Here is a 23,977-nt window from a genome sequence, read left to right on the forward strand (position 1 = left end):
CAATACATGATGTGGGCGTTCCAAGCGGCAGCTTAACCTGCCAGCCCCTGCCGTAAACTCTGAGGTACCCTGGCATGTTGTTAACTACCACACCCTAATGCCTTTTTTTTTTTTTTTGACAGGCAGAGTGGACAGTGAGAGAGAGAGACAGAGAGAAAGGTCTTCCTTTGCTGTTGGTTCACTCTCCAATGGCCGCCGTGGCCGGCGCACCGCGCCGATCCGATGGCAGGAGCCAGGTGCTTCTCCTGGTCTCCCATGGGGTGCAGGGCCCAAGGACTTGGGCATCCTCCACTGCACTCCCTGACCACAGCAGAGAGCTGGCCTGGAAGAGGTGCAACCGGGACAGAATCCGGCGCCCCGACCGGGACTAGAACCTGGTGTGCTGGCGCCGCAGGCGGAGGATTAGCCTAGTGAGCCACAGCGCCGGCCTGAACTCCCTAATGCCTTAACATGGCGTGTGAAGTACAGGAGGCCGCAGGTAGTTCCTGGACGGCTGTCTGAGCTGACTTTTGGAACGTTTACCAGGCAGTGGAGACAGTACAAGGAACAACCCGACGGCTTGAAACAGCTTGGCATGTTGGGGGGCTGTGAGAGAATGGGGTGAAATACACATAAAACTTCCCTCGGGACCATCCTGCGCTGTCACTCAGGTGGCATCTCACACATCGACAGTGTCGGACAGCCATCACTTCACCTAGTGCGGGAAAATTCTTTTTTTTTTTATTTTTATTTTTATTTTTTATTTTTTTTTATTTTTGACAGGCAGAGTGGACAGTGAGAGAGAGAGACAGAGAGAAAGGTCTTCCTTTGCCGTTGGTTCACCCTCCAATGGCCGCCGCGGCCGGCGCGCTGCTGCCGGCGCACCGCGCTGATCCGATGGCAGGAGCCAGGAGCCAGGTGCTTTTCCTGGTCTCCCATGGGGTGCAGGGCCCAAGCACCTGGGCCATCCTCCACTGCACTCCCTGGCCACAGCAGAGGGCTGGCCTGGAAGAGGGGCAACCGGGACAGAATCCGGCGCCCCGACCGGGACTAGAACCCGGTGTGCCGGCGCCGCTAGGCTTGTGCGGGAAAATTCTTATCACCCTGAGAAGAAATCCGCATTCATTAAGCGGTCACGTGCCACGCCCCTCCCCGCCCCTTTTACTCCCAGCACCTCCCAAGACACGAATCTGCTTTCTCTCCCTGCGGACTTGCTTGTTCTGGACGGCTCCTCCAGCGGCAGCCAGGACACGTGGCCCTCTGTCAGGCGTCTCTCACATAGCACAGTGTTTGTAAGTTCACCTGTGCTGTAGCAGGTGTTGGTCCTTCCTGCCACTAGGTAACGGTGCCCGTTACAAGACAAGATGACGTTTTGTCCTCCAGCAGTTGATGGAAGTGTGTGCTTTCTCTGCCTGTGGCTGCCCCGCACAGAGCCGCCTTTATCTGCAAGTTTCCGCTTTAATTCTGGTCTCAGGTCTGGGGCAAACCCCCTAGGAGCGGGAGGATCGCTCTGTGTGAACTCTCTGGAGGAAGCACCCAGCTGTTTCTGTTACTACCTGCTGGGTGCGATGCGGTACCTCACTGTGGCTTTGATTTGCATTTTCCCCATGAAAACTGCGCATCTTCTCTCTCATGCTTGTTGGCAGTCTCTGTATTCTCTTTGGAGAAATGCTGGTCATGCTTTTGGTGTTACATCCAGGAAGTGAGAGGTCAGAAAGATTTGCCTGTTAGAGTTTTATCATTCCAGCTCTTATCTTCCTGCACGGTGTGAGGGAGAGGCCAGCTTCGTTCTTCTGTGTGTGGGTGGCTGTCCCAGCATCACTTGTTGAAAAGCCTACCTGTGGAGGCTCCTTGGTGGGCTCTGAGCCCTTGTCAACAACCAGGTCACCACAGATGTTTATCTTTGGGTTCTTTTGGGTTTCTGTATTTTCATGCCACCACCGCGCTGTTTTGATGGACTGTAGCTTTGTAGTAAATGTAGAAATTTGCAGATGTGAGTTCTCCAGTTGGGTTCTTTTCAAGATCATTTTGGGTAGTTTAGGAGCAGCTTTGCCATTTCTGGTAAGAAGGGGGGTGGGGGTGGCACTGAGGTGTGGCTAGGGCTGCATTGGGTTTGGAGGTCACTTTGGGGGACGTTGCCATCCTAACCCTGGTAAGTCTTCCAGTCACGTCCGGGTTGTCCTGTCTCTCATTTCCGTTGTCTTTGAATTCTTTGAGCAGTGTGCTGTGGTTTCCGGTGTGCGAGTATTGCGCTTTTTTGGTGAAACTCATTCCTGGGTATTTGTCCTTTTCACTGTTCTAGGAATCCTTCTCACTGTTACTGTAAACAGAGTTACTTCCTTAATTTCCTTCTCAGAGCGTCCACCGCTAATGTGTAGAAACACCGATTTTTGCGTGTTGGTCTTGTGTCCTGCCATTTTACTGGATTTGCTTATTGGCACTTTTTTGTGGATTCCTTAGGGCTCTCTGTGTAAAGGTAATGTCGTTTCTGGATATAGCTCTACTTCTTCCTGTATCAGTGGAATGTCTTTTATTTCTTTTGCTTGCCTAATGCTTCTGCTGCAGTTTCTAGGACAGAATGGACTGGCAGGGGCAGAGTGGGCATTCTCGTGTTGTTCCTGGTCTTAAAAGGAGATTGCTTTCTTCCTTTCATCCTGTTAGTGTCAGCTGTGGGGCTGTCATAAGTGTCATATTCAGGAAGTGCCTGTCTTTTCCTGGCTCGTTGAGTTTTTATCATGAAAGGATTGAATTTTGGTCAAATGCTTTTTCTTCATCAACAGAGGTGAGCCAAGTAGACATGTGGGTGGGGATTGGGTCCCATTTGTGGTTTTTAAAAGATTTATTTATTTATTTGAGAGGTAGAGTTATAGACAGAGAGACAGAGAGAGAGGTCTTCCATCTTTTGGTTCACTCCCCAGATGGCCACAACAGCTGGAGCTGCGCTGATGCAAAGCCAGGAGCCAGGAGCTTCTTCCAGGTCTCCCACGTGGCTGCAGGGGCCCAAGCACTTGGGCCATCTTCTACTGCTTTCCCAGGTGCCTTAGCAGAGAGCTGGATCAGAAGAGGAGCAGCCGGGACTCGAACCAGTGCCCATATGAGATGTTGGCGCTACAGGCGGCAGCTTTACCCACTCCATCACAGCGCCGGCCCCGCCAATACTTTCTTAAAAAGAAGTTGGAACTCATGAGGTCATTTCCTGTCCTCTCTTCCTAAAAGAACCTCAGGAGCTGTTGGGATTTGTAGAGATGCCCCGGCTGGAGCTCTCGAGTTATCAGATGAATAATTTCCCTGTAGAAGCGTGCCAGTACGCCTCAGAGCCCCTCAGATGGTGTTTCACAGAGAGAAGTTGTCTTGCCAGGCTGAGGGAGCAGCTTCTGATAGTCACCCTTCTTGGCGCGAACGGTGCCTGGGTTCCCGGCCGGCCTTCTCCTCGTCTAGTGTTCAGTGTTGGTGTGACACTCACAGGCTGGCCTGCTTTGAATGCCGGGGGGTGGGGCACTGAGAGAGGGGCTCGAAGTGCTGTGTGGACTGCATTCCAGTTCTGGTCAAGGCTCGCTGAGTCGGAAGCAACTTGAGAGACAGCTTCACTCCGGAATAAAGGGCGGCTCAGAGAGTTGAGGGCCTTGGCTGTGACCACCAGTGCATTGGTGCACGTGTGCGGCCGGGAAGTAACAGCCCGGTGGGGGGAAGGAGGTGAAGAGATTGTTTTGCCCTGATCCTTTCCGTGCCATTGATTTGTCTCGTGACCTTGGACAAGTCCAGTCTCTTATCAGAAGGTGGTCTTCCAGAATAAAGAATGCCATGGATTCTGTCCTGATTATTTACCCTCCTTCTCTTATCTTGAGGAATTGCTACTGCATTTAAAAAAAAAAGATTTATTTAATTATTTGAAAGGCAGAGTTACAGAGAGGCAGAAGCGGAGAGAGAGAGGTCTTCCATCTGCTGGTTCGCTCCACAGGTGGCCGCAGTGACAGAGCTGGGCTGATCCGAAACCAGGAGCCAGGAGCTTCTTCCAGGTGCAGGGGCCCAAGGACTAGGAGCCATGTTCCACTGCTTTCCCAGGCCACAGCCGAGAGCTGGATCGGTTACTACTGCTTTGCTTTTTTTTTTTTTTTTTTTTTTTTTTTTTGACAGGCAGAGTGGACAGTGAGAGAGAGACAGAGAGAAAGGTCTTCCTTTTACTGTTGGTTCACCCTCCAATGGCCGCCGCGGCCGGTGCACTGCGGCTGGCACACCGCGCTGATCCCATGGCAGGAGCCAGGTGCTTCCTCCTGGTCTCCCATGGGGTGCAGGGCCCAACCACCTGGGCCATCCTCCACTGCACTCCCGGGCCACAGCAGAGAGCTGGCCTGGAAGAGGGGCAACCGGGACAGAATCCGGTGCCCCGACCAGGACTAGAACCCAGTGTGCTGGCGCCACAAGGCGGAGGATTAGCCTAGTGAGCTGCGGCGCTGGCCACTACTGCATTTTTAATATCTGCACTTGACACGGTTTTGCTTGATCTTTGTGCTGAGGATAGATTTGTTTTTTATTAATCACTTTACTTCTGTTTTGTTTACAGAGAGAAGGACTGTCTAAATTCAATAAGATCTATGAGTTTGATTATCACTTGTGTGGCCAGGTAGGTGTTCACTCTGTTCATCGTGATGCTGACGTGGGCTCTGGGGTCTGGGGTTTAGCTGCAGCCCTGCATCCTGTGACTGCCGGATCCAGAATTAGCCTGGCCGTGTGTGAGCTTGTCACTGCCTTGACAGTGAACAGGGTCACCACCTCAGGGCTCTTGGCTTTGAAGAGCTGTGTTTGTTTTGTTTTCCTGTAGTAGAAAGTCCTCCCTTCATCTGAGTGATTTGGTAAAATACGCGTGCAAACACAGACTGACCTGAATTTTTATTGCTCAGAATGTCACCATGATCATGACGTCTGTTTCTGGACATTTGCTGGCTCACGACTTCCAGATGCAGTTTCGAAAATGGTCAGTGCACTTCCGGGGGTGGGGGGGCTTTCTGGTTATCACAGGGAGCTGTGATGGGGAAAAGCCCTGCATCCCCCAGATGCAGGGCTCTGTGGTGCTGAGGGAGGGCTGTGTCCCCTAGAATGCAGGGCTCTCTGGTGCTGAGGGAGGGCTGTGTCCCCTAGAATGCAGGGCTGTCTGTGGTGCTGAGGGAGGGCTGTGTCCCCTAGAATGCAGGGCTGTCTGTGGTGCTGAGGGAGGGCTGTGTCCCCTAGAATGCAGGGCTCTGTGGTGCTGAGGGAGGGCTGTGTCCCCTAGAATGCAGGGCTCTGTGGTGCTGAGGGAGGGCTGTGTCCCCTAGAATGCAGGGCTCTGTGGTGCTGAGGGAGGGCTGTGTCCCCTAGAATGCAGGGCTCTGTGGTGCTGAGGGAGGGCTGTGTCCCCTAGAATGCAGGGCTCTGTGGTGCTGAGGGAGGGCTGTGTCCCCTAGAATGCAGGGCTCTGTGGTGCTGAGGGAGGGCTGTGTCCCCTAGAATGCAGGGCTGTCTGTGGTGCTGAGGGAGGGCTGTGTCCCCTAGAATGCAGGGCTGTCTGTGGTGCTGAGGGAGGGCTGTGTCCCCTAGAATGCAGGGCTCTGTGGTGCTGAGGGAGGGCTGTGTCCCCTAGAATGCAGGGCTCTGTGGTGCTGAGGGAGGGCTGTGTCCCCTAGAATGCAGGGCTCTGTGGTGCTGAGGGAGGGCTGTGTCCCCTAGAATGCAGGGCTCTGTGGTGCTGAGGGAGGGCTGTGTCCCCTAGAATGCAGGGCTCTGTGGTGCTGAGGGAGGGCTGTGTCCCCTAGAATGCAGGGCTCTGTGGTGCTGAGGGAGGGCTGTGTCCCCTAGAATGCAGGGCTGTCTGTGGTGCTGAGGGAGGGCTGTGTCCCCTAGAATGCAGGGCTCTCTGGTGCTGAGGGAGGGCTGTGTCCCCTAGAATGCAGGGCTCTGTGGTGCTGAGGGAGGGCTGTGTCCCCTAGAATGCAGGGCTCTGTGGTGCTGAGGGAGGGCTGTGTCCCCTAGAATGCAGGGCTCTGTGGTGCTGAGGGAGGGCTGTGTCCCCTAGAATGCAGGGCTCTGTGGTGCTGAGGGAGGGCTGTGTCCCCTAGAATGCAGGGCTCTGTGGTGCTGAGGGAGGGCTGTGTCCCCTAGAATGCAGGGCTGTCTGTGGTGCTGAGGGAGGCTGTGTCCCCTAGAATGCAGGGCTCTCTGGTGCTGAGGGAGGGCTGTGTCCCCTAGAATGCAGGGCTCTCTGGTGCTGAGGGAGGGCTGTGTCCCCTAGAATGCAGGGCTGTCTGTGGTGCTGAGGGAGGGCTGTGTCCCCTAGAATGCAGGGCTCTGTGGTGCTGAGGGAGGGCTGTGTCCCCTAGAATGCAGGGCTCTGTGGTGCTGAGGGAGGGCTGTGTCCCCTAGAATGCAGGGCTCTGTGGTGCTGAGGGAGGGCTGTGTCCCCTAGAATGCAGGGCTCTGTGGTGCTGAGGGAGGCTGTGTCCCCTAGAATGCAGGGCTGTCTGTGGTGCTGAGGGAGGGCTGTGTCCCCTAGAATGCAGGGCTCTCTGGTGCTGAGGGAGGGCTGTGTCCCCTAGAATGCAGGGCTCTCTGGTGCTGAGGGAGGGCTGTGTCCCCTAGAATGCAGGGCTGTCTGTGGTGCTGAGGGAGGGCTGTGTCCCCTAGAATGCAGGGCTGTCTGTGGTGCTGAGGGAGGGCTGTGTCCCCTAGAATGCAGGGCTCTGTGGTGCTGAGGGAGGGCTGTGTCCCCTAGAATGCAGGGCTCTGTGGTGCTGAGGGAGGGCTGTGTCCCCTAGAATGCAGGGCTCTGTGGTGCTGAGGGAGGGCTGTGTCCCCTAGAATGCAGGGCTCTGTGGTGCTGAGGGAGGGCTGTGTCCCCTAGAATGCAGGGCTCTGTGGTGCTGAGGGAGGGCTGTGTCCCCTAGAATGCAGGGCTCTGTGGTGCTGAGGGAGGGCTGTGTCCCCTAGAATGCAGGGCTCTGTGGTGCTGAGGGAGGGCTGTGTCCCCTAGAATGCAGGGCTCTGTGGTGCTGAGGGAGGGCTGTGTCCCCTAGAATGCAGGGCTCTGTGGTGCTGAGGGAGGGCTGTGTCCCCTAGAATGCAGGGCTCTGTGGTGCTGAGGGAGGGCTGTGTCCCCTAGAATGCAGGGCTCTGTGGTGCTGAGGGAGGGCTGTGTCCCCTAGAATGCAGGGCTGTCTGTGGTGCTAGGGAGGGCTGTGTCCCCTAGAATGCAGGGCTCTGTGGTGCTGAGGGAGGGCTGTGTCCCCTAGAATGCAGGGCTCCCTGTGGTGCTGAGGGAGGGCTGTGTCCCCTAGAATGCAGGGCTCTGTGGTGCTGAGGGAGGGCTGTGTCCCCTAGAATGCAGGGCTGTCTGTGGTGCTGAGGGAGGGCTGTGTCCCCTAGAATGCAGGGCTCTGTGGTGCTGAGGGAGGGCTGTGTCCCCTAGAATGCAGGGCTCCCTGTGGTGCTGAGGGAGGGCTGTGTCCCCTAGAATGCAGGGCTCTGTGGTGCTGAGGGAGGGCTGTGTCCCCTAGAATGCAGGGCTGTCTGTGGTGCTGAGGGAGGGCTGTGTCCCCTAGAATGCAGGGCTCTGTGGTGCTGAGGGAGGGCTGTGTCCCCTAGAATGCAGGGCTCCCTGTGGTGCTGAGGGAGGGCTGTGTCCCCTAGAATGCAGGGCTCTGTGGTGCTGAGGGAGGGCTGTGTCCCCTAGAATGCAGGGCTCTGTGGTGCTGAGGGAGGGCTGTGTCCCCTAGAATGCAGGGCTCTGTGGTGCTGAGGGAGGGCTGTGTCCCCTAGAATGCAGGGCTGTCTGTGGTGCTGAGGGAGGGCTGTGTCCCCTAGAATGCAGGGCTCTCTGGTGCTGAGGGAGGCTGTGTCCCCCCTGTGCTTTTCTTTTTCAGGCAGAGCTGCAACCCTCTTGCCCTCTTTGACGCAGAAATTGAAAAATACTGCCCGGACAATTTCGTAGACATCAAGGTAGGGTCTTTTGGAAGACATCGGCGCTGAGGTTGGGCTAGCCGTGAGCAGTGAAGCTGAGTGGTTTCTGTATTTTTAATGTGTCGGTATTTGGAGATGCGGTTTTCTACCTAACTCCGTACCGTGACTGAGACAAGTTACCGCCTCCACTGTGCCACGAGGCTGTGTACACTTGGTGGCCCCAGGACTGAAGGGAGCCTTTTTGATGAGTAGCAGTTGTTTAAATAAACCCTAAAAGTGAGTTTTGTCAAATTACTCTCTGGCCTCCTGCCCACCCCCGCTGGGACGGAGGCAGCTCCAAGGTGTGGCTCGCTTACTTACTTGACAGGAAGCTGTCGGCTCGGGGCATCTGTAACCAGGCCACCTCCAACTGGGAGATCTCGGGATGAATCGCAGTTGGGGCTCGTTTTTTAGCCAGCACGGGCTCAGAGCTGCTAGTGTTGGACGTGTGCAGGACCTGGGCTGTAGGTTTCGCCATATCGGCGTGGTGGTATTAAACCTTCCGTCTCGCAGACGTTCCCTTAGGGGTGTGAAGGTTGACCGTCTGCCCTCCCTCTCCTTAGTGCCGGTGAGAGCAGCTTCCTCTGCTGTTCCTCCTGTACAAAGCCGGCGCGCTAAGAAGGCACGCGTCCTCAGTCAGCTCTCTAGTGTGCAGACGGCTTCCGCTCTCACTGCTCTCTCTCCACCACCCGCTTCAGAAAACCCTGGAACGCGAGACGCGGCAGTGCCAGGCGCTGCTGATCTGGACCGACTGTGACAGAGAGGGCGAGAACATCGGCTTTGAGATCATCCACGTGTGCAAGGCCGGTGAGTGCCAGGGCCCCTGTGAATAGTGGGCTCTCCACTGCGTGTGTACCTAGGCCGGGGCTGAGCGCCTGCACACGTCCTTCCTCCTGAGCCGCTTGCTGCTCCCTGTGCAGCCCCCGCATCTTGTCGTGCCGGGGCTGCCTAGAGCATTCCGAGTTCACACGCAGCGTGGCCGTGTGGCCCAGGGCCTGCTCCGTCCCTGCAGGGTAAGGGTGCAGTGTCCGCCTCCCAGGGAAGTGGAGGCTTTCTATGCCGTTTTCTCTACCTGTGTACTGAATATGTGGAAACCAATGCAGACACAGGTACTTCAGAGAGTTCCTGGAAAACACATATTGTGGGGAAAACTATCCATGGGTCTCAGAAAATTTAAGCACCAGGCCAGCCCCACGGCCCACTAGGCTAATCCTCCGCCTGCGGCGCCGGCACCCCGGGTTCTAGTCCTGGTTGGGGCGCCGGACTCTGTCCCAGCTGCACCTCTTCCTGTCTAGCTCTCTGCTGTGGCCCGGGAGTACCACTTGGAGGATGGCCCAAGTGCTTGGGCCCTGCACCCCATGGGAGACCAGGAGGAGGCACCTGGCTCCTGGCTTCGGATCAGCACAGCGTGCCGGCCGTAGCAGCCATTTGAGGGATGAACCAACAGAGGGAGGACCTTTCTGTCTGTCTCTCACTGTCTAACTCTGCCTGTCAAAAAATAATTTAAGCACCAAAATAAGCTTATCTTTAAAAAAAAAAAAACTACCTTTTTATGTATGGACTATTTATTTGAGATTTATTTGTGGGGCTAGCACTGTGGCGTATAAGGTTAAGTCTCCACCTGCAGTGCTGGCATCCTATACGGGCACCAATTCAAGTCCTGGCTGCTCCACTTCTGATCCAGCTCCCTGCTAATATGCCTGAGAAAGCAGCAGAAGGTGGCCTAAGTGCTTGGGCCCCTGGCTTCGGACTGACCCAGCCCCGGTCATCATTGCCATTTGGACAGTGAACTGGCAGATTGAAGATCACTGTCTCTCTCTGCCTCTGCCCCTCCTTCACTGTAACTCTTTGAAATGTTTTTTAAAGATTTATTTATTTTACTTTAAAGTCAGAGTTAACACAAAGGAGAGGCAGAGAGAGAGAGGTCTTCCATCCGCTGGTTCACTTCCCAGCTGGCCACAACGGCTGGAGCTGCGCCGATCCGAATCCAAAAGCTTCTTCCAGGTCTCCCACGCGAGTGCAGGGGCCCAAGCACTTGGGCATCTTCTACTGCTTTCCCAGGCCACAGCAGAGAGCTGGATCAGAAGAGGAGCAGCTGGGACTTGAACCGGCGCCCATATGGACTTGAACCGGCGCCGGCAGTAGCTTTGCCCGGCATGCCCCAGTACCGGCCCCTCCACTCCGATGTCTCACAAGGCTCAGTGTAAAGGTCACAGTGGTGTCTCCCTCTCAGGCCTCGTGCTCCATGTAACCTAACAGCTGAGTGGGTTGCTGCACAGGTTCTTGAGCTGCTGTGCCTCTCTGCTGACTGAGGGACGTGAGCCCTGGGGGCTGGGGGGACAGCGTGGTTTGTCTCTGTGTTTCGCAGTGAAGCCCGGCCTGCAGGTGCTGAGAGCCCGCTTCTCGGAGATCACGCCCCGGGCTGTGAGGGCGGCCTGTGAGAACCTGACCGAGCCCGATCAGAGAGTGAGCGACGCTGTGGACGTGAGGCAGGAGCTGGACCTGAGGATCGGTGAGGAGCCCGGCAGCCCTCCTGTGGTCCGCTGTGCTGGGTTCCCGCGTCTGCGTGTGCGTGTGCGCGTGCGGCCGGCTTTGCCCTCATCTCCGTTCCTTTCTCCCGCCTGCCTCCTCCCTCTGCAGGAGCCGCCTTCACCAGGTTCCAGACCTTACGGCTGCAGAAGATCTTTCCCCAGGTGCTGGCCGAGCAGCTCATCAGTTACGGCAGCTGCCAGTTCCCAACGCTGGGCTTCGTGGTGGAGAGGTTCAAAGCCATTCAGGCTTTTGTGCCGGAAGTCTTCCATAGAATCAAAGGTATGCCTCGGGGGCTTGCTTCAAGTATGGCCTCTGGGCCCAGGAGAAACGGGGGCCCATGAAGCATTAATCCCCCCAGGAAGATGTGTGATTTGAGGGGCGGGCATTCGGCCCTGGTCAGATGCCTGCATTCTACCCTGGCGTGCCTGGGTTCGAGTCCAGGCTCTGCTTCTGATGCCTGCTCCCTGCTGATGCGCACCTGGGAGGCAGCAGGAGGCGGCTCAGTACTTGGGCCCCTGTAGCCCACCTGGCAGGCCCGGGTTGAGTTCTGGCCTCCTAGCTTCAGCCTGACCCAGGCTCAGCTGTTGCAGGCATCTGGGGACTGAACCAGTGGATGGGAGATGTGCCGTTCAAATAAAAAGGAATTATTTCAATGTGATTTTCTTTTAGTCTTGTTGCCTCCTCACCCTACCCCACTATTTCGATTTTCCTTAGTTACCCAGAGACTTTTCTTCACTTCGTGTTCCTTTGGCCTTCGCTGCAGAGACCTTTCCCCCTGTCATAGGGTATGGCTTCCCTGAGTCCCGCCTTTCTGTTTTCTCTCCAATGTAGTAACTCATGCCCACCGAGATGGGGTTGTAGAATTCCACTGGAAGAGGCACCGGCTCTTTAACCACACGGCTTGTCTTGTGCTCTACCAGCTGTGTATGGAGGTAAGACGTCCGTGGACCCTGAGTGACCTGGGAAGCACCCCGCAGCCTCCCACGTTGCTCCCTCTCTGTCGGCGGATGTGAACCCATCCACCCTCCACCGGGGACGGTCCTGGCGCTCAGCTTGCATCCCAGACCATCGATATTGGAGGACCAGCAGGACTTGAGAACAGCACTAAAACTGTGGAGGGAAGGAGCTGCAGAACTTGCAGATAAAATCAGAATTTTTTTTTTTTAAGATTTTGTTTATTGGCCGGCGCCGCGGCTCACTAGGCTAATCCTCCGCCTGCGGCACCAGCACCCCGGGTTCTAGTCCCGGTTGGGGCACTGGATTCTGTCCCGGTTGCCCCTCTTCCAGTCCAGCTCTCTGCTGTGGCCAGGGAAGGCAGTGGAGGATGGCCCAAGTGCTTGGGCCCTGCACCCAATGGGAGACCAGGAGAAGCACCTGGCTCCTGGCTTCGGATCAGCGCGGTGCGCCGGCCATAGCAGCCATTGAGGGGTGAACCAATGGAAAAGGAAGACCTTTCTCTCTGTCTCTCTCTCTCACTGTCCACTCTGCCTTTCAAAATTAAAAAAAAAAAATTTTTTTTTTTGTTGACTTACTTGAGAGGTAGAGTTGCAGACAGAGAGAGAAGTCTTAGATCCACTGGTTTACTCCCTATATGGCCACAATGGCCAGAGCTGTGCTGACCCGAAGCCAGGAGCCAGGAGCTTCTTCCAGGTCTCCCATGCAGGTGCAGGGGCCCAAGGACTGGCCATCTTCTACTGCTTTCCCAAGCCATAGCAGAGAGCTGGATTGGAAGAGGAATAGCCAAGACTCAAACCGGTGAGCATATGGGATACCGGCGCCAGAGGCAGAGGCTTAGCCTACTACGCCACAGTGCCGACACCCCTAAGATCAGAGGTTTTGAGAGCCGTGTGACTGAAGTCCCTCCCTGAGGCTGTGCCGTCAGCAGAGACCAGCAGGGATCGGCTGGACGGCCTGAATCCTGGACGCTGCATGTGGGCGGCCTCTGTGCAGCCCCCTCCTTGTGGCTCATGGGAACAGACCTGGGCGACGAAGTCACACACCCGTCTCACAGTGAGAAACGCCAGGAGGAAATAAACGGGAAAGGAGTGGAGAATGGCCCAGGTGGACAGGGAGGGCGCAGTCCTGCCGCGCTGGACACGGAAGCCGGCTCTGCTGGCGTCTGAGCGGGGGCCAGCTGGGGAGGCTGCAGGACGGTCCGTGGCGGAGTTGGGAGCCTGCCTTCACATTCCCTGAACCGCATACTGAGGGTCTGCTTTGTGATGCCACTTCCTGTCCGTCGGCACTTGGTTGCCTGGCTGTGCACAGTGGTTCCTCAGGAAATCTTGGCGCTTTCTAGGTTTGATAGTCAGTGGTGTGCTTCCCGCTCCCTGGTGGTCACAGCCGTAATCAGGAAACCCCTGCTGTGTGCCAGACACACTTGGTTGCAGGATACTTGGTCTAGTGAGGATTGGGATGCTCCCCAGTTGACAGGTGAGGCGGTCAGAGCCGTGAAGCTTGGCTTCACAGACGACAGTAGAGCCAGTGGGTGGCAGAGCACAGGTTGGGCTCAGTGTATCCACGCTCCTCCTGGAGCCCCGGCCACCTCCCAGGACCCACCCTGTCTGTGCACTGCTCTCCCCTTTGACCACGGGGGCCCTGGAGTCTCAGTGCCACGGCACACTTACGTGTGAAGTGAGAAGACCTGAACTGCCGACTCCTGCACTGGGGAGTGGCGGAGGACAACAGGGCCAGGGTATGCACTGAGCTGTTAGGAAAGGGCAGCTGGTCACCGGGCCCCGGGGAGGGAGAAGTTCGGGTTTTGATGTCCTAAGGTCCTGGGTAGCAAATCGCCTGAGTGGAGTCCTCTGTGAGTCACACCGTGCGTGAGTGGGTGGGAGACTGCTCGGGAGGCGAGTGCTGCACGGCTGTTGTATTTCAGAGACTCCGGAGGAGGCACTGGAGGGCTCAGAGAATTGCCTTTAACAGTCTTGGCTTTGATGGAGCAGGCGTTATCCTGGCAGTAAAGATGCCTGTGTCCCGTGTCGGAGTGTGTGGGTTCAGCTCCCCCTCTGGCCCCTGACGCCAGCCTCCTGCTAACACGGACCCTGGGAAGCAGCGGTCATGGTTCAAGTAGTTGGTTCTTGCCTCCCGCATGGGAGACCCGGATTGAGTTACTGGCTCCTGGCTTTAGCCCGGCCCGGCCCGGCCCAGCCCAAGCTATTTCGGGCATTTAAGAAGTGAACTAGTGGGGATTGCAAGTGCCGGCATCCCACATGGGCACTGGTTCAAGACCTGGCTGCTCCTCTTCCAATCCAGTTCTCTGCTATGGCCTGGGAAAGCAGTAGAAGATGGCCAAGTCCTTGGGCCCCTGCACCCATGTAGGAGACCCAGAAGAAGCTCCTGGCTCCTGGCTTCAGATCAGTGCAGCTCCGGCCGTTGGGGCCATCTGAGGAGTAAACCAGCGGATGGAAGACCTCTCTTTCTGTCTCTGCCTGTCTCTGTAACTCTGTCCTTCAAATAAATAAAAAATAAATAAATCTTTAAAAAAAGAAAGTGAACCAGTGAATGGGAAATCTAAGTCTGACTCCATCTTTCCACCTTTCAAATAAATTACGTCATAAACAAATCTTGGTTTGAAGGGCCAGCGTTGGAGTAGTGGGTTAAGCCGCCACTGGCAGTGTTGGTTTGCCATAGTGGAGTGCCAGTTCAGGCCTCAGCCACTCCTCTGTGGATCCAGTTTCCTGCTGATGGCGCCAGGGAGGGCGACAGATGGTGGCCCACGTACTTGGTCACTTAGCAGGGTGGAGTTCCTGGCCTGGCTTAAGCCTGGCCCAGCCCCTGCTGTTGCAGCCATTTAAGGAGTGAGCCAGTGAATGGAAGATCTCTCTCTCTTTCCCTCCCTCTCTGTCACTCTGCCTTACACATAAATAAATCTTTTTCTTTCTTTCTTTCTTTTTTTTTTAATCTTGGTGTGGGTGGGAATGGGGGTATCGGTGCTCCCTGCACTGTTGGCTGCAAGTGAGATGGGCTGCGGTGGGCAGGCATATGGCACAGGGGGACCAGAGACCGTGCACAGCCTGGTGTAATGTGTCTGTGCTTCTGGCTCTCTAGGACCCCACAGCAACGGTGGTGGAGGTCAGGTCCAAGCCAAAGAGCAAGTGGCGGCCGCAAGCTTTGGACACCGTGGTATGTTCCAGAAGGGCTGGTGTGGGCGTGAGGAATGATCATTTCCTGTTGTTGGGCCTGGGGTTCTACCGTGAGAGCTGACCCAGAGAAGCGACCCAGCGGCCGTCAGGGCACACGGCCAACGGTTTGCTTGCCCTCTGGATGCTTTTTCTTTTAAACAAATGCAGTGTAACTGCTGTGTGGCGTTTGAGAAGCAAAAAGAGGAAGACAGAGGACCGTACCGCCACTGTTTCTCTGTCCTTACATAATTGCTGATGCAGCTGGTGTCTTCCTGTATTTTTCATGTGCTTATTTCTACAGCGTTGCAATCAGAGTAGCCTGTACCTCCCCCCCCCCCCCCCCCCGCCCCGAGTTGTGGCGTAATCGGTGTAAACATCATTTTGGGTATCTGGTACATGAACTTACCTTAGCATGGATTCCTCAAACTTCTGGACCACAGTCAGAGCCACACCCACAGGAACAAGTCCAAGTAAACGGGGTCGGGGTGCCCCTGCCCAGAGTCGCCCCTCAGCAGAATTCGGGCCAGATGGGTGTCAGGGTGAACGCTGGAGGATGAACGTGGAGAAGGTGCAGGCAGGAGACGCGCAGGGAGGGTGGGGGGAGGGTGGGCGGAGGGTGGGCAGTGTGTCCTCGTCTCAGGTCAGCCACTGTGTAGTCCCTGGGCGGATACGACATCATAGGCATAGGTGACACCTCGCTGGCTAATGTGTGTTGACATACAGTCAAGGGCATTGTTGAGGCCACCTGGGGAAAGAGCAGCTGGTTCTCCCCTGGGGCCCCCAGAGGACGGTTTTCATCATTCAGGGGAGTTACTGGGCCGTCCGAGGCGTTTGCAAGGTGCGGCTGTCCCATTGCTTGCGTTAAAATCGGTGCAGACGGCTCGTGAGGAATGTGGCTCCCCCAGTGAGTTTCCCTGGTGCACGTCAACTTCTGAGAGCCATGGCCTGGGACCTGGCTCCTCTGGGCAGACCCCGAAGGCTTCCTGGGGCACAGTCAGTCCCCCCCCCCCCCCGGCCGCCCCAGCGTGACTGCAGCCGCTGGAGTGCCGGGACCGGAGCTCTCCGGGGGTGGGCTGTGGGCGTCTTGCCCCGTGGCTCGCGCTCTGCACCTAACGTGTCTGCTGACCCGTCTAACAGGAACTCGAGAAGCTGGCTTCGCGCAAGTTGAGGATCAATGCTAAAGAAACCATGCGGATTGCTGAAAAGCTCTACACACAAGGGTAGCTATTCGGGTGGGAGCTTGGGCCATCATTATCAGGGTATGAAGTACCTTAGAAACGCAACTCGTGAGAACACAGACTGTTTAGATCCCGCGGAAGCCCTGAAGCTGGAGGGCTGGACGTTGCTCCCCTTGTCTGATGTGGAGAGGATGTTTCAGTGTGAGAGCCACAGAGCGAGTTCAGGCCCAGCCTGGAGCCCCCGCAGCTCTTCCCGGGTCCTGACACGTGACAGGCAACAGCTGGAACCCTCAGGGGCCGCTTGCCTGTGAAGGCCGGCCCTGTGGTGCACGACTGTTGCGTGTTAGAGATTTGGGTTGTCCGTATTGGGGTGTGCTATAAATGTGTGACACACACTGGATTTGGGAGACTTGTATGAAGGAAGGAGCTCTCAGTTTGTACGTGGCCAGCATGTGAATAAGGTATATTCTGTTACTGGCCTACATTCTCTTAAGTGAGGGGCCAGTGTTGTGGTACGGTGGGTTAAGCTGCCACCTGCAGCTCCATCGCCCTGTATAGGCACCAGTTCAGGGCCTGGCTGTCCCACTGCTGACCCAGCTCTTGGATAATGCACCTGGGAAAGCAGCTGTTGATGGCCCCTGCCCCTGCCTGGGAGACCCAGGTGGCTTTCCAGGCTCCTGGCTTCCGCCTGGCCCAGCCCTGGCCTCTGTGGCCATTTGAGGAGTAAACAAGCTGATAGAAGATGTTTCTTTCTCTCTGTGTAACTATGCCTTTCAAAGAAATAAAGTAATTCCTTTTTTTTTTTTTTTTTTTTTTTTTTGACAGACAGAGTGGACAGTCAGAGAGAGAGAAAGGGCTTCCTTTTTCCATTGGTTCACCCCCCAGTGGCCGCTGCAGCCAGCACACTGTGCTGATCCGAAGCCAGGAGCCAGGTGCCTCTCCTGGTCTCCCATGGGGTGCAGGGCCCAAGCACTTGGGCCACAGCAGAGAGCTGGCCTGGAAGAGGGGCAACTGGGACAGAATCCGGCTCCCCGACTGGGACTAGAACCTGGGGTGCTGGCGCTGCAGGCGGAGGATTAGCCTAGTGAGCCACGGTGCCGGCCTAAAATAATTATTTAAAAAAAAAAGTGCTGAGAGAGGCCAGTGTTGTGGCTCAGTGGATTAAGCGCCCTTCATGATGCTGGCATCCAATATCAGAGTGTTGGGTCGAGTCCTGGCTGCCTTGCTTCCGCTCCAGCTCCCTGCTACTGCACCTGGGAGGCAGTGAATGATGGCCCCCACCCCCAACGGGGGAGACCCAGAAGAGTTCCTGGCTCCTGGCTTCAGCCTGGCCCAACCCCAGGTACTGCCACCATTCAGGGAGTGAAACAGCAAACGGAAGAGATCTCTCTCCCCCCGCCCTCCTCTCTACATTTCCTCCCACCTCCCGCCCTCCTTCACTCTGCCTTCCGAGTAAACAAATCTATAAGAAAAACAGTCATAGGGACATGCGCTGTTGGGACTGTCAGGGCACATGAGGGTCATATGCTGTGCTGGGCGGATCTGTCAGGCTGAGCGTGAGGGGCCAGTGGCGGGCCCCAGGCCAGGAGACCACTGCAGAGCCAGGGGCCTGAACCTGCACTGAGCTACACGCATCCTGTCTCCCTCCACTTCCTCGGGATGCCTGGGGAGACCTGCTGTCACCCCACCTCGGCTCTTTTCTCAGCGTGAGTGACCTGGGTGGCGGTCAGTACATCGGTTCCGCTGGTGAGGGCTCGTAGGCATCGCTGTTTCCAGCAGTTCTTAGACGAGTGGGAGAACATAGCCATTTCTCTCTCTGTTTGCCTTTGTAGGTACATCAGCTACCCCCGCACGGAAACCAACATTTTCCCTAAAGACTTAAACCTGACAGCACTGGTGGAACAGCAGACCCAAGATCCACGCTGGGGGGCCTTTGCCCAGAGCATTCTAGAGCGGGGCGGCCCCAGCCCACGCAACGGGAACAAGTCTGACCAAGCCCACCCTCCCATTCACCCCACCAAGTACGCCAGCAGCTTGCAGGTTGGTCCCCGCAGGCGCTGCCGCTGGGATTCACTCCATGGGCTCCGGTTTCAGGAAGGACGTGGTTTTGGAATGCCTTTTCCATTTCAGGCACGGGAAGCCAGTGTCAACTGTGTCCCATCTCAGCCTTGTGTCATAAGAGGCGCCCGTGCTGGGTCCGCTCTCCAGCCCCTGTCCTGCTCCTCCCACACAGGTGGGATGGCTTCCCTGGGCCCTGTGTGGCTCCCATGCCCACAGGGAGCCTTGCCGCTGGCTTGGTCCCTTGCTCACTGAGGAATACTCTCAATCCTCCAGGCCTGGGCCAGTATGCACTCCTTTTATTTATTTATTTTTTAAGGCTGGTTTTTCAGTTGAAACACTTAGAGCGAAATCACCCATGCACTGCGTCACTCCCCAAAAGGTCACAATGGCCAGGGCTGGGCCAGGCTGAAGCCAGGAGATTTGTCCACGTCTCCCACATTGGGCCAAGCACTCGGGCCATTTTCTGCGGCTTTTCCCAGGCCATTAGCAGGGATCTGTCTTAAAGAGGAGCAGCCGCAACACGCACCAGCACCCATATGGGATGCGAGTGTTGCAGGCGGCAGCACTGCCCACCACACCACAGCACCGGCCCCATGCACTCCCTTCTGGGACCTTACCACACCAGTGGTGCACGGCCACGCGGTTGCTGGGGGGCTTGACTGGCGTCCACGCACGTCACAGCTCAGACCTCCAAGCCTTGTCATCTTCCCCTGTCAGTGCCGAGTCCTTTCTGATTTTGAAACCAGTGCATTTTCATTTTACACAATGTAGTAGGAGGTGCAAAGAGTTTAAGGGAGAAAACTGCCTGTGGTTCCACTTCTATTGAGAACCACATTTTAGAAAAATGTTGCTTTGAAAGGCAGAGTTCCACAGAGGGCTTCTATCCACTGGTTCACGCCACAATGACCAGGACTAGGCCAGGCCAAAGCCAAGAGCCTGGGGCTCCATCCGGGCCTCCCACATGGGCAGCAGGGACCCAAGTAGGTAGGCCATCTGCCACTGCTTTCCCAGGCACACTAGCAGGGAGCCAGATCAATCGGAAGTGAACAGCCAGGACTGCAACAAGAGCCCATGTGGGGTGCCAGCATCGCAAGCAGTGACTTAATCCTCAGCACCGCACCACTGGCCCTGGAGAACTGTTTTTATGGGCATCTCTGTAACGCCAAGTATCTTTGTAAAGTCCACTTTTTTATGAGGCGGGTTGGTACAGTAGGTTCTGCTACTGCTCGAGGTGCCCACAAGTGGTATGGGAACCTGGGTTTAAGCCGCAGTCCTCTCCATGACAGCCTCTTGCGAATGCACTCCCTGAAGGCAGCAGGTGTTGGCCCCACACCCACGTGGGAGACCCGGCTGGAGTTCCTGGCTGCTCGCTTTGGCCTGGCCCAGCCCTGGCTGTTGCAGGCATTTGGGGAAGGAACCAATGGATGGAAGATAACATGTCTCTTGCCCTCCCTATCTGCTTTTCAAATAAATTTAAAGCTTCTAACTTAAAGACGGTTAGTTCAAATATATATATTTACATATATAGGAGCAGGTGTCGTGGTACAATGGATTAAACCAGTGCCTGTGATTAAGCCAATCCCAGGTGAGTGCCAGTTCAAGTCCCAGCTGCTCCTCTTCCATTCCAGCTTCCTGCTGATGTGCCTGAGAGAGCAGTAGAAGATGGCCCAAGTAATTGGGCTCCTACCACTTGTTTGGGAGACCTAGATGGAGTTCAGGCTCCTGGCTTCAGCCTGGCCCAGCCCCAGCCATTGCAGCCATTTGGGGAGTGAATTAGCAATAGAAGACATCTCTTTCTCTCTGTGTCTCCCTGTCTCTCTGTAACTGCTGTTGGAATGAATAAATCATTAAAAAGAAAACTACATTTGGGGACAAGCATTGAGTGCAGCGCTTCAGTCACTGCTTGGGACGTCCACATCCCGCACTGGAATGTGGAACTTTAGTCCTGGCTCCTCTGATTCCAGTCCAGCTTCCTGCCAGTGTGTATCCTGGGAGGCGGCAGGTGATGGCACAAGTACTTGGACCCCTACCACCTGTGTGGGAGACCTGGCTGAGTTCAGGACTTTTGGCTTCAGCCTGGCCCAGTCCTGGGTGTTGAGGGCATTTGAAGAGCGAACTAGCAGGTGGAAGATCAATCAATCAGTCTCTCTCTTTCTCTCTCTGCCTTTCAAATAAAATGAAAATAAATAATTTTTTTTAATTTTTATTTATTTATTTATTTATTTTGACAGGCAGAGTGGACAGTGAGAGAGAGAGACAGAGAGAAAGGTCTTCCTTTTTGCCGTTGGTTCATCCTCCAATGGCCGCCGCGGCCGGCGCACCGTGCTGATCCGATGGCAGGAGCCAGGAGCCAGGTGCTTATCCTGGTGTCCCATGGGGTGCAGGGCCCAAGCACCTGGGCCATCCTCCACTGCACTCCCTGGCCACAGCAGAGAGCTGGCCTGGAAGAGGGGCAACCGGGACAGAATCCGGCACCCCGACCAGGACTAGAACCCGGTGTGCCGGCGCCGCAAGGCGGAGGATTAGCCTAGTGAGCCGCGGCGCCGGCCCAAATAAATAATTTTTTAAAAGACTACCTTTTAACATTTTATGTCCTGAGCATTACATTAAAAAATTGAGAGGAGGGTCCTGCGCTGTCGCGTAGCAGTCTGGAGGGGAGATGAGCCCCTCCCTCGCTCGTCTTTGGGAGAGCGGTGAGGGCTGTCCACCGAAACCCGCAGCTCCGCTCAGCTGCTGCGGGCCTGCCTGTCAGCCATTAGGCTCCGGGGCGCACACTGGGGTTAACCTCGGGCAGCGCTGCCGTCCAGGGGGTGACGTTCGGCAGACGGTGGCAGGCTTTCTTCTCCCCAGGGAGACGACCAGCGGCTGTACGAGTTCATCGTCCGCCACTTCCTGGCCTGCTGCTCCCAGGACGCCCAGGGCCAGGAGACCACGGTGGAGATCAACATTGCCCAGGAGCGCTTCGTGGCGCACGGCCTTGTCATTCTGGCCCGGAACTACCTGGACGTGTATCCCTACGACCACTGGAGTGACAAGGTGATGATGCCAATTGGGCCCCAGCCCTCGCTGCCTGAGGGGCAGGCAGGGGTCCCGGAAGTGCAGGCCGTCTCCTGCCGAGCTCATGGCAGAATGAGGCAACTGCTCCGCCTGCTGCTTCCTGCAGCTCCTCCCTATCTACGAGCAAGGCTCCCGCTTCCAGCCCAGCACCGTGGAGATGGTGGACGGGGAGACCAGTCCGCCCCAGCTGCTCACCGAGGCGGACCTCATCGCCCTCATGGAGAAGCACGGCATCGGTGAGTAGCTGGGCTGCAGCAGCTGCGCACGCGAGCGGGCGCTCCCTCTCCTCCCGGCCCTGGGCTGGCCGCCTGCCACACGTGCTACACGCCGGCCCCTCTTCCTAGTCGAGGTGAGAGCCTGCTTGACCAGTGCGGCCAAGCCTGGGAGAGGCCTCCAGGAAGACCTGGCTGCTGGATAGCTCAGGGCCGCTGGGGCTGGAGTCGGTGGGTGCTCGCGGGAAGTGGGGCCAGGAAGACGGTTCCAGCCCGGCTTTGCAGGGCCTGGCGGGCCTGGCGGGCCTGGCGGGCCTGGCCCATTGGGAGTGCTGTTGCTGTGCCGACAGCGTCAATGACAGTCGACAGCGTCGATGACAGTCGGCTGGGAGGGCTGGGAGGGCTGGGAGGGAGCAGGAGAGCTGAGTTGGCCTCGGCCAGGTGTGAAAGGTGACACAGGCAAGAGCGTGTTAATCTCACTCCAGGTGCTCGCCTCACTCAAAGGTGAGATTCTTAAGTGCCACCATTGACTGGTGCACAAACAGGAATGGGATTTATTTAACAGAAAACATATGTTCACATGCAAGGGCGAGCCGCCCCACACAAACAGCCATCCCGAGCGGGCCAGAGGGTGGCCCTGAGGCAGGAGGGGCCTACCAGGGCTGCACGCGCGTACATAGGTACTGTGGCGCCGCGTTTCCCTTCCCTTTGTTCTGAGTGGGGCCCTGAACTCGCCCTCTGCTCCGGGAGCGGGAGCGTCCCTGCCGCAGTAGCAGGTGGCCCTCTACACCTGGGAGTTTGTGACACCTCCACAGGTTTCACATGGAGCTTAACATGCAGGGGTCTGAAAGGACCTGCTCCTGACACGTGGCGCGCTCTCGGCTCTCTGCTCCGCTCTCCTCTCCCCCTCTCGTCTCTCTTCTCTCTGCTCCCTTCTCTCCTCTCCCCCTCTCGTCTCTCTTCTCTCTGCTCCCTTCTCTCCTCGCTGGCTCCTCTCCTCTCTCTCTCTCTTACACTCTCCTCTCTCTGTCTCCTTCTTCGCCCCTTCCCTCCGGTCTGCTAGGTTTTCCCAATAAACCCTTTCCCTTACTCCGGTGTTTGGTGTTTTGTGACGGCCTAACTTGTCTCCGTCTCCTTTTTCTGTCTGTCCTTTCTGGGAGTACTAGTGTCCAGAACCCCAGACTATTCCAACCGAACAGTGTTAATTCAACAATCCACACTGTTAGGTATGACAGCGGGGATCACCCGAGGCTGTTGACGAGAGCTGCCCAGGCTGTGGGAGCCTTTAGAATCCACACTCCCCATTAGTGTTCAGACAAGGCCATGAGCAGAGTGGAAGTCCTCCCCTCCCTTCAGAGAAGAGTGCACCCTTCTTTGATGCCCACGTCTGGGTCTCAACCACCAAGGTCCTTCATAGGGAGGACACTTTGCAGTGGTTCCTGGCTTTCCATGCCTGGTTCTCGCGTGGGCTCTTTAGCCCGACCAGAATGCCTCGGTGCTGATTGTGTGGCCGCTGTGTGTTATTTACAGCAGCTGCCATTTTATGAGTCTGCTCTATGGACTGCTTCCCATGTTGGAGCATTCTCTTCTTTAAACCCTGTCTGTATTATCACTAAACACATAAAATGCTGTATCATCCGGCTAGCGATGATTTAGGACCCCATGACAGGTTTCAAACTGTACCCTTCGAAGTAAGCCCCGGGAGCGGATGCAGAACTGTGCAGCTGAGCAGTCTCTTTCCAGGACCCAAGGCAGCAAAAACAGACAGAGCTCTTGACAAGCTGAATCGTCTCCAACATGGGACTTGGAGCGCCGCATCAGCTGGAATGTAGACACCCTAGTGTCTCTGTGTGCATACAGAACGGAGGCCAGTACCTTACCAAGCCCGCTGAAGGGGCTCCCAGTTTTCTCTTTCTTAAGCCATTGTAAAGCTAAAATACCATGCCGAAACATGCATATTTCCATGGCCTCCCCGCCTAGGTCCCAGATGAAGCAGGTGCCGTCCCAGGACAGGGGGTGTTTGATTGACAGCGGGGAGAGCCATCCATTAGGGGGCACGCAGGGACCTAAAGTAGCTGCCTCGTTACACAGATGTCTTATCTGCACAGCCGCGCAGGCAGAGGGGGGCTCGGGGACGACAGGTGCCTGCGGACTGTAGGGTGCAGGGCCACAGGATCTTGTCTCAGGACGCGGGCAATGGCTTCCAGGTACTGACGCCACCCACGCGGAGCACATCGAGACCATCAAGGCGCGGATGTACGTGGGCCTCACCCCAGACAAGCGCTTCCTCCCCGGGCACCTGGGCATGGGGCTTGTGGAAGGTAAGGGGGCGGGGAGCTCACGGGGGCGGGAGGCTGCTCGCTCGGTGCCTCCTGAGCTCTGCTCCGGCCCTGCAGGCTACGATTCCATGGGCTACGAGATGTCCAAGCCGGACCTCCGGGCCGAGCTGGAGGCCGACCTCAAGCTGATCTGTGAGGGCAAGAAGGACAAGTCGGTGGTGCTGCGGCAGCAGGTGCAGAAATACAAGCAGGTTTTCATTGAAGCTGTGGCCAAGGCCAAGAAGTGAGTGTCAGACCCTGCCGTCCTGCCCAGGGCTCCTGTAGCTCCCGGCGCGGCGGCGGCGGCTTTTCCCCAGTGGGCGGTGGGAGCCCGGGGCAGCGTCGCAGAAGCGGAGGGCTTGGCTGCGCACGCCCGGGCCCTGTGGGTGTGAGCGCCGCTGGCTTCGTCTCCGCCCACGTGTTTCCCGCCCTGACTCAGTGTGGAACCCGTCCGCACAGCCCCTGCTCCCGCAGGCCGTGCCGCGTCCCCATTGTAATGGTCCTGAATCAGGAACCTCTCGGCAGCGTTGGAGACGGCCGAGTGCTCT

At 56.6% G+C, this 23,977-nt stretch overlaps 1 protein-coding gene across 2 annotated transcripts in view; it reads left to right on the plus strand.

Annotated features, from left to right (window-relative positions):
* TOP3A (DNA topoisomerase III alpha) overlaps positions 1-23,977 on the plus strand; it is a 30,803-nt gene that overhangs the window by 1,652 nt on the left and 5,174 nt on the right. For both annotated transcript variants that reach the window (XM_070061553.2, XM_070061550.2), the window contains exons 2-15: positions 4,541-4,600; positions 4,878-4,951; positions 7,872-7,947; positions 8,646-8,754; positions 10,316-10,459; positions 10,588-10,758; positions 11,311-11,411; positions 14,530-14,604; positions 15,741-15,823; positions 17,614-17,821; positions 20,693-20,878; positions 21,006-21,135; positions 23,319-23,432; positions 23,508-23,673. In XM_070061553.2, the coding sequence (XP_069917654.2) occupies positions 4,541-4,600; positions 4,878-4,951; positions 7,872-7,947; positions 8,646-8,754; positions 10,316-10,459; positions 10,588-10,758; positions 11,311-11,411; positions 14,530-14,604; positions 15,741-15,823; positions 17,614-17,821; positions 20,693-20,878; positions 21,006-21,135; positions 23,319-23,432; positions 23,508-23,673 (1,697 nt within the window). The remainder of the gene's footprint in view (positions 1-4,540; positions 4,601-4,877; positions 4,952-7,871; positions 7,948-8,645; positions 8,755-10,315; positions 10,460-10,587; positions 10,759-11,310; positions 11,412-14,529; positions 14,605-15,740; positions 15,824-17,613; positions 17,822-20,692; positions 20,879-21,005; positions 21,136-23,318; positions 23,433-23,507; positions 23,674-23,977) is intronic.

The sequence above is a fragment of the Oryctolagus cuniculus genome, chromosome 17, assembly GCF_051225735.1.
Source record: "Oryctolagus cuniculus isolate XC-2025 breed Fujian yellow rabbit chromosome 17, ASM5122573v1, whole genome shotgun sequence".
NCBI classification, from domain to species: domain Eukaryota; kingdom Metazoa; phylum Chordata; class Mammalia; order Lagomorpha; family Leporidae; genus Oryctolagus; species Oryctolagus cuniculus.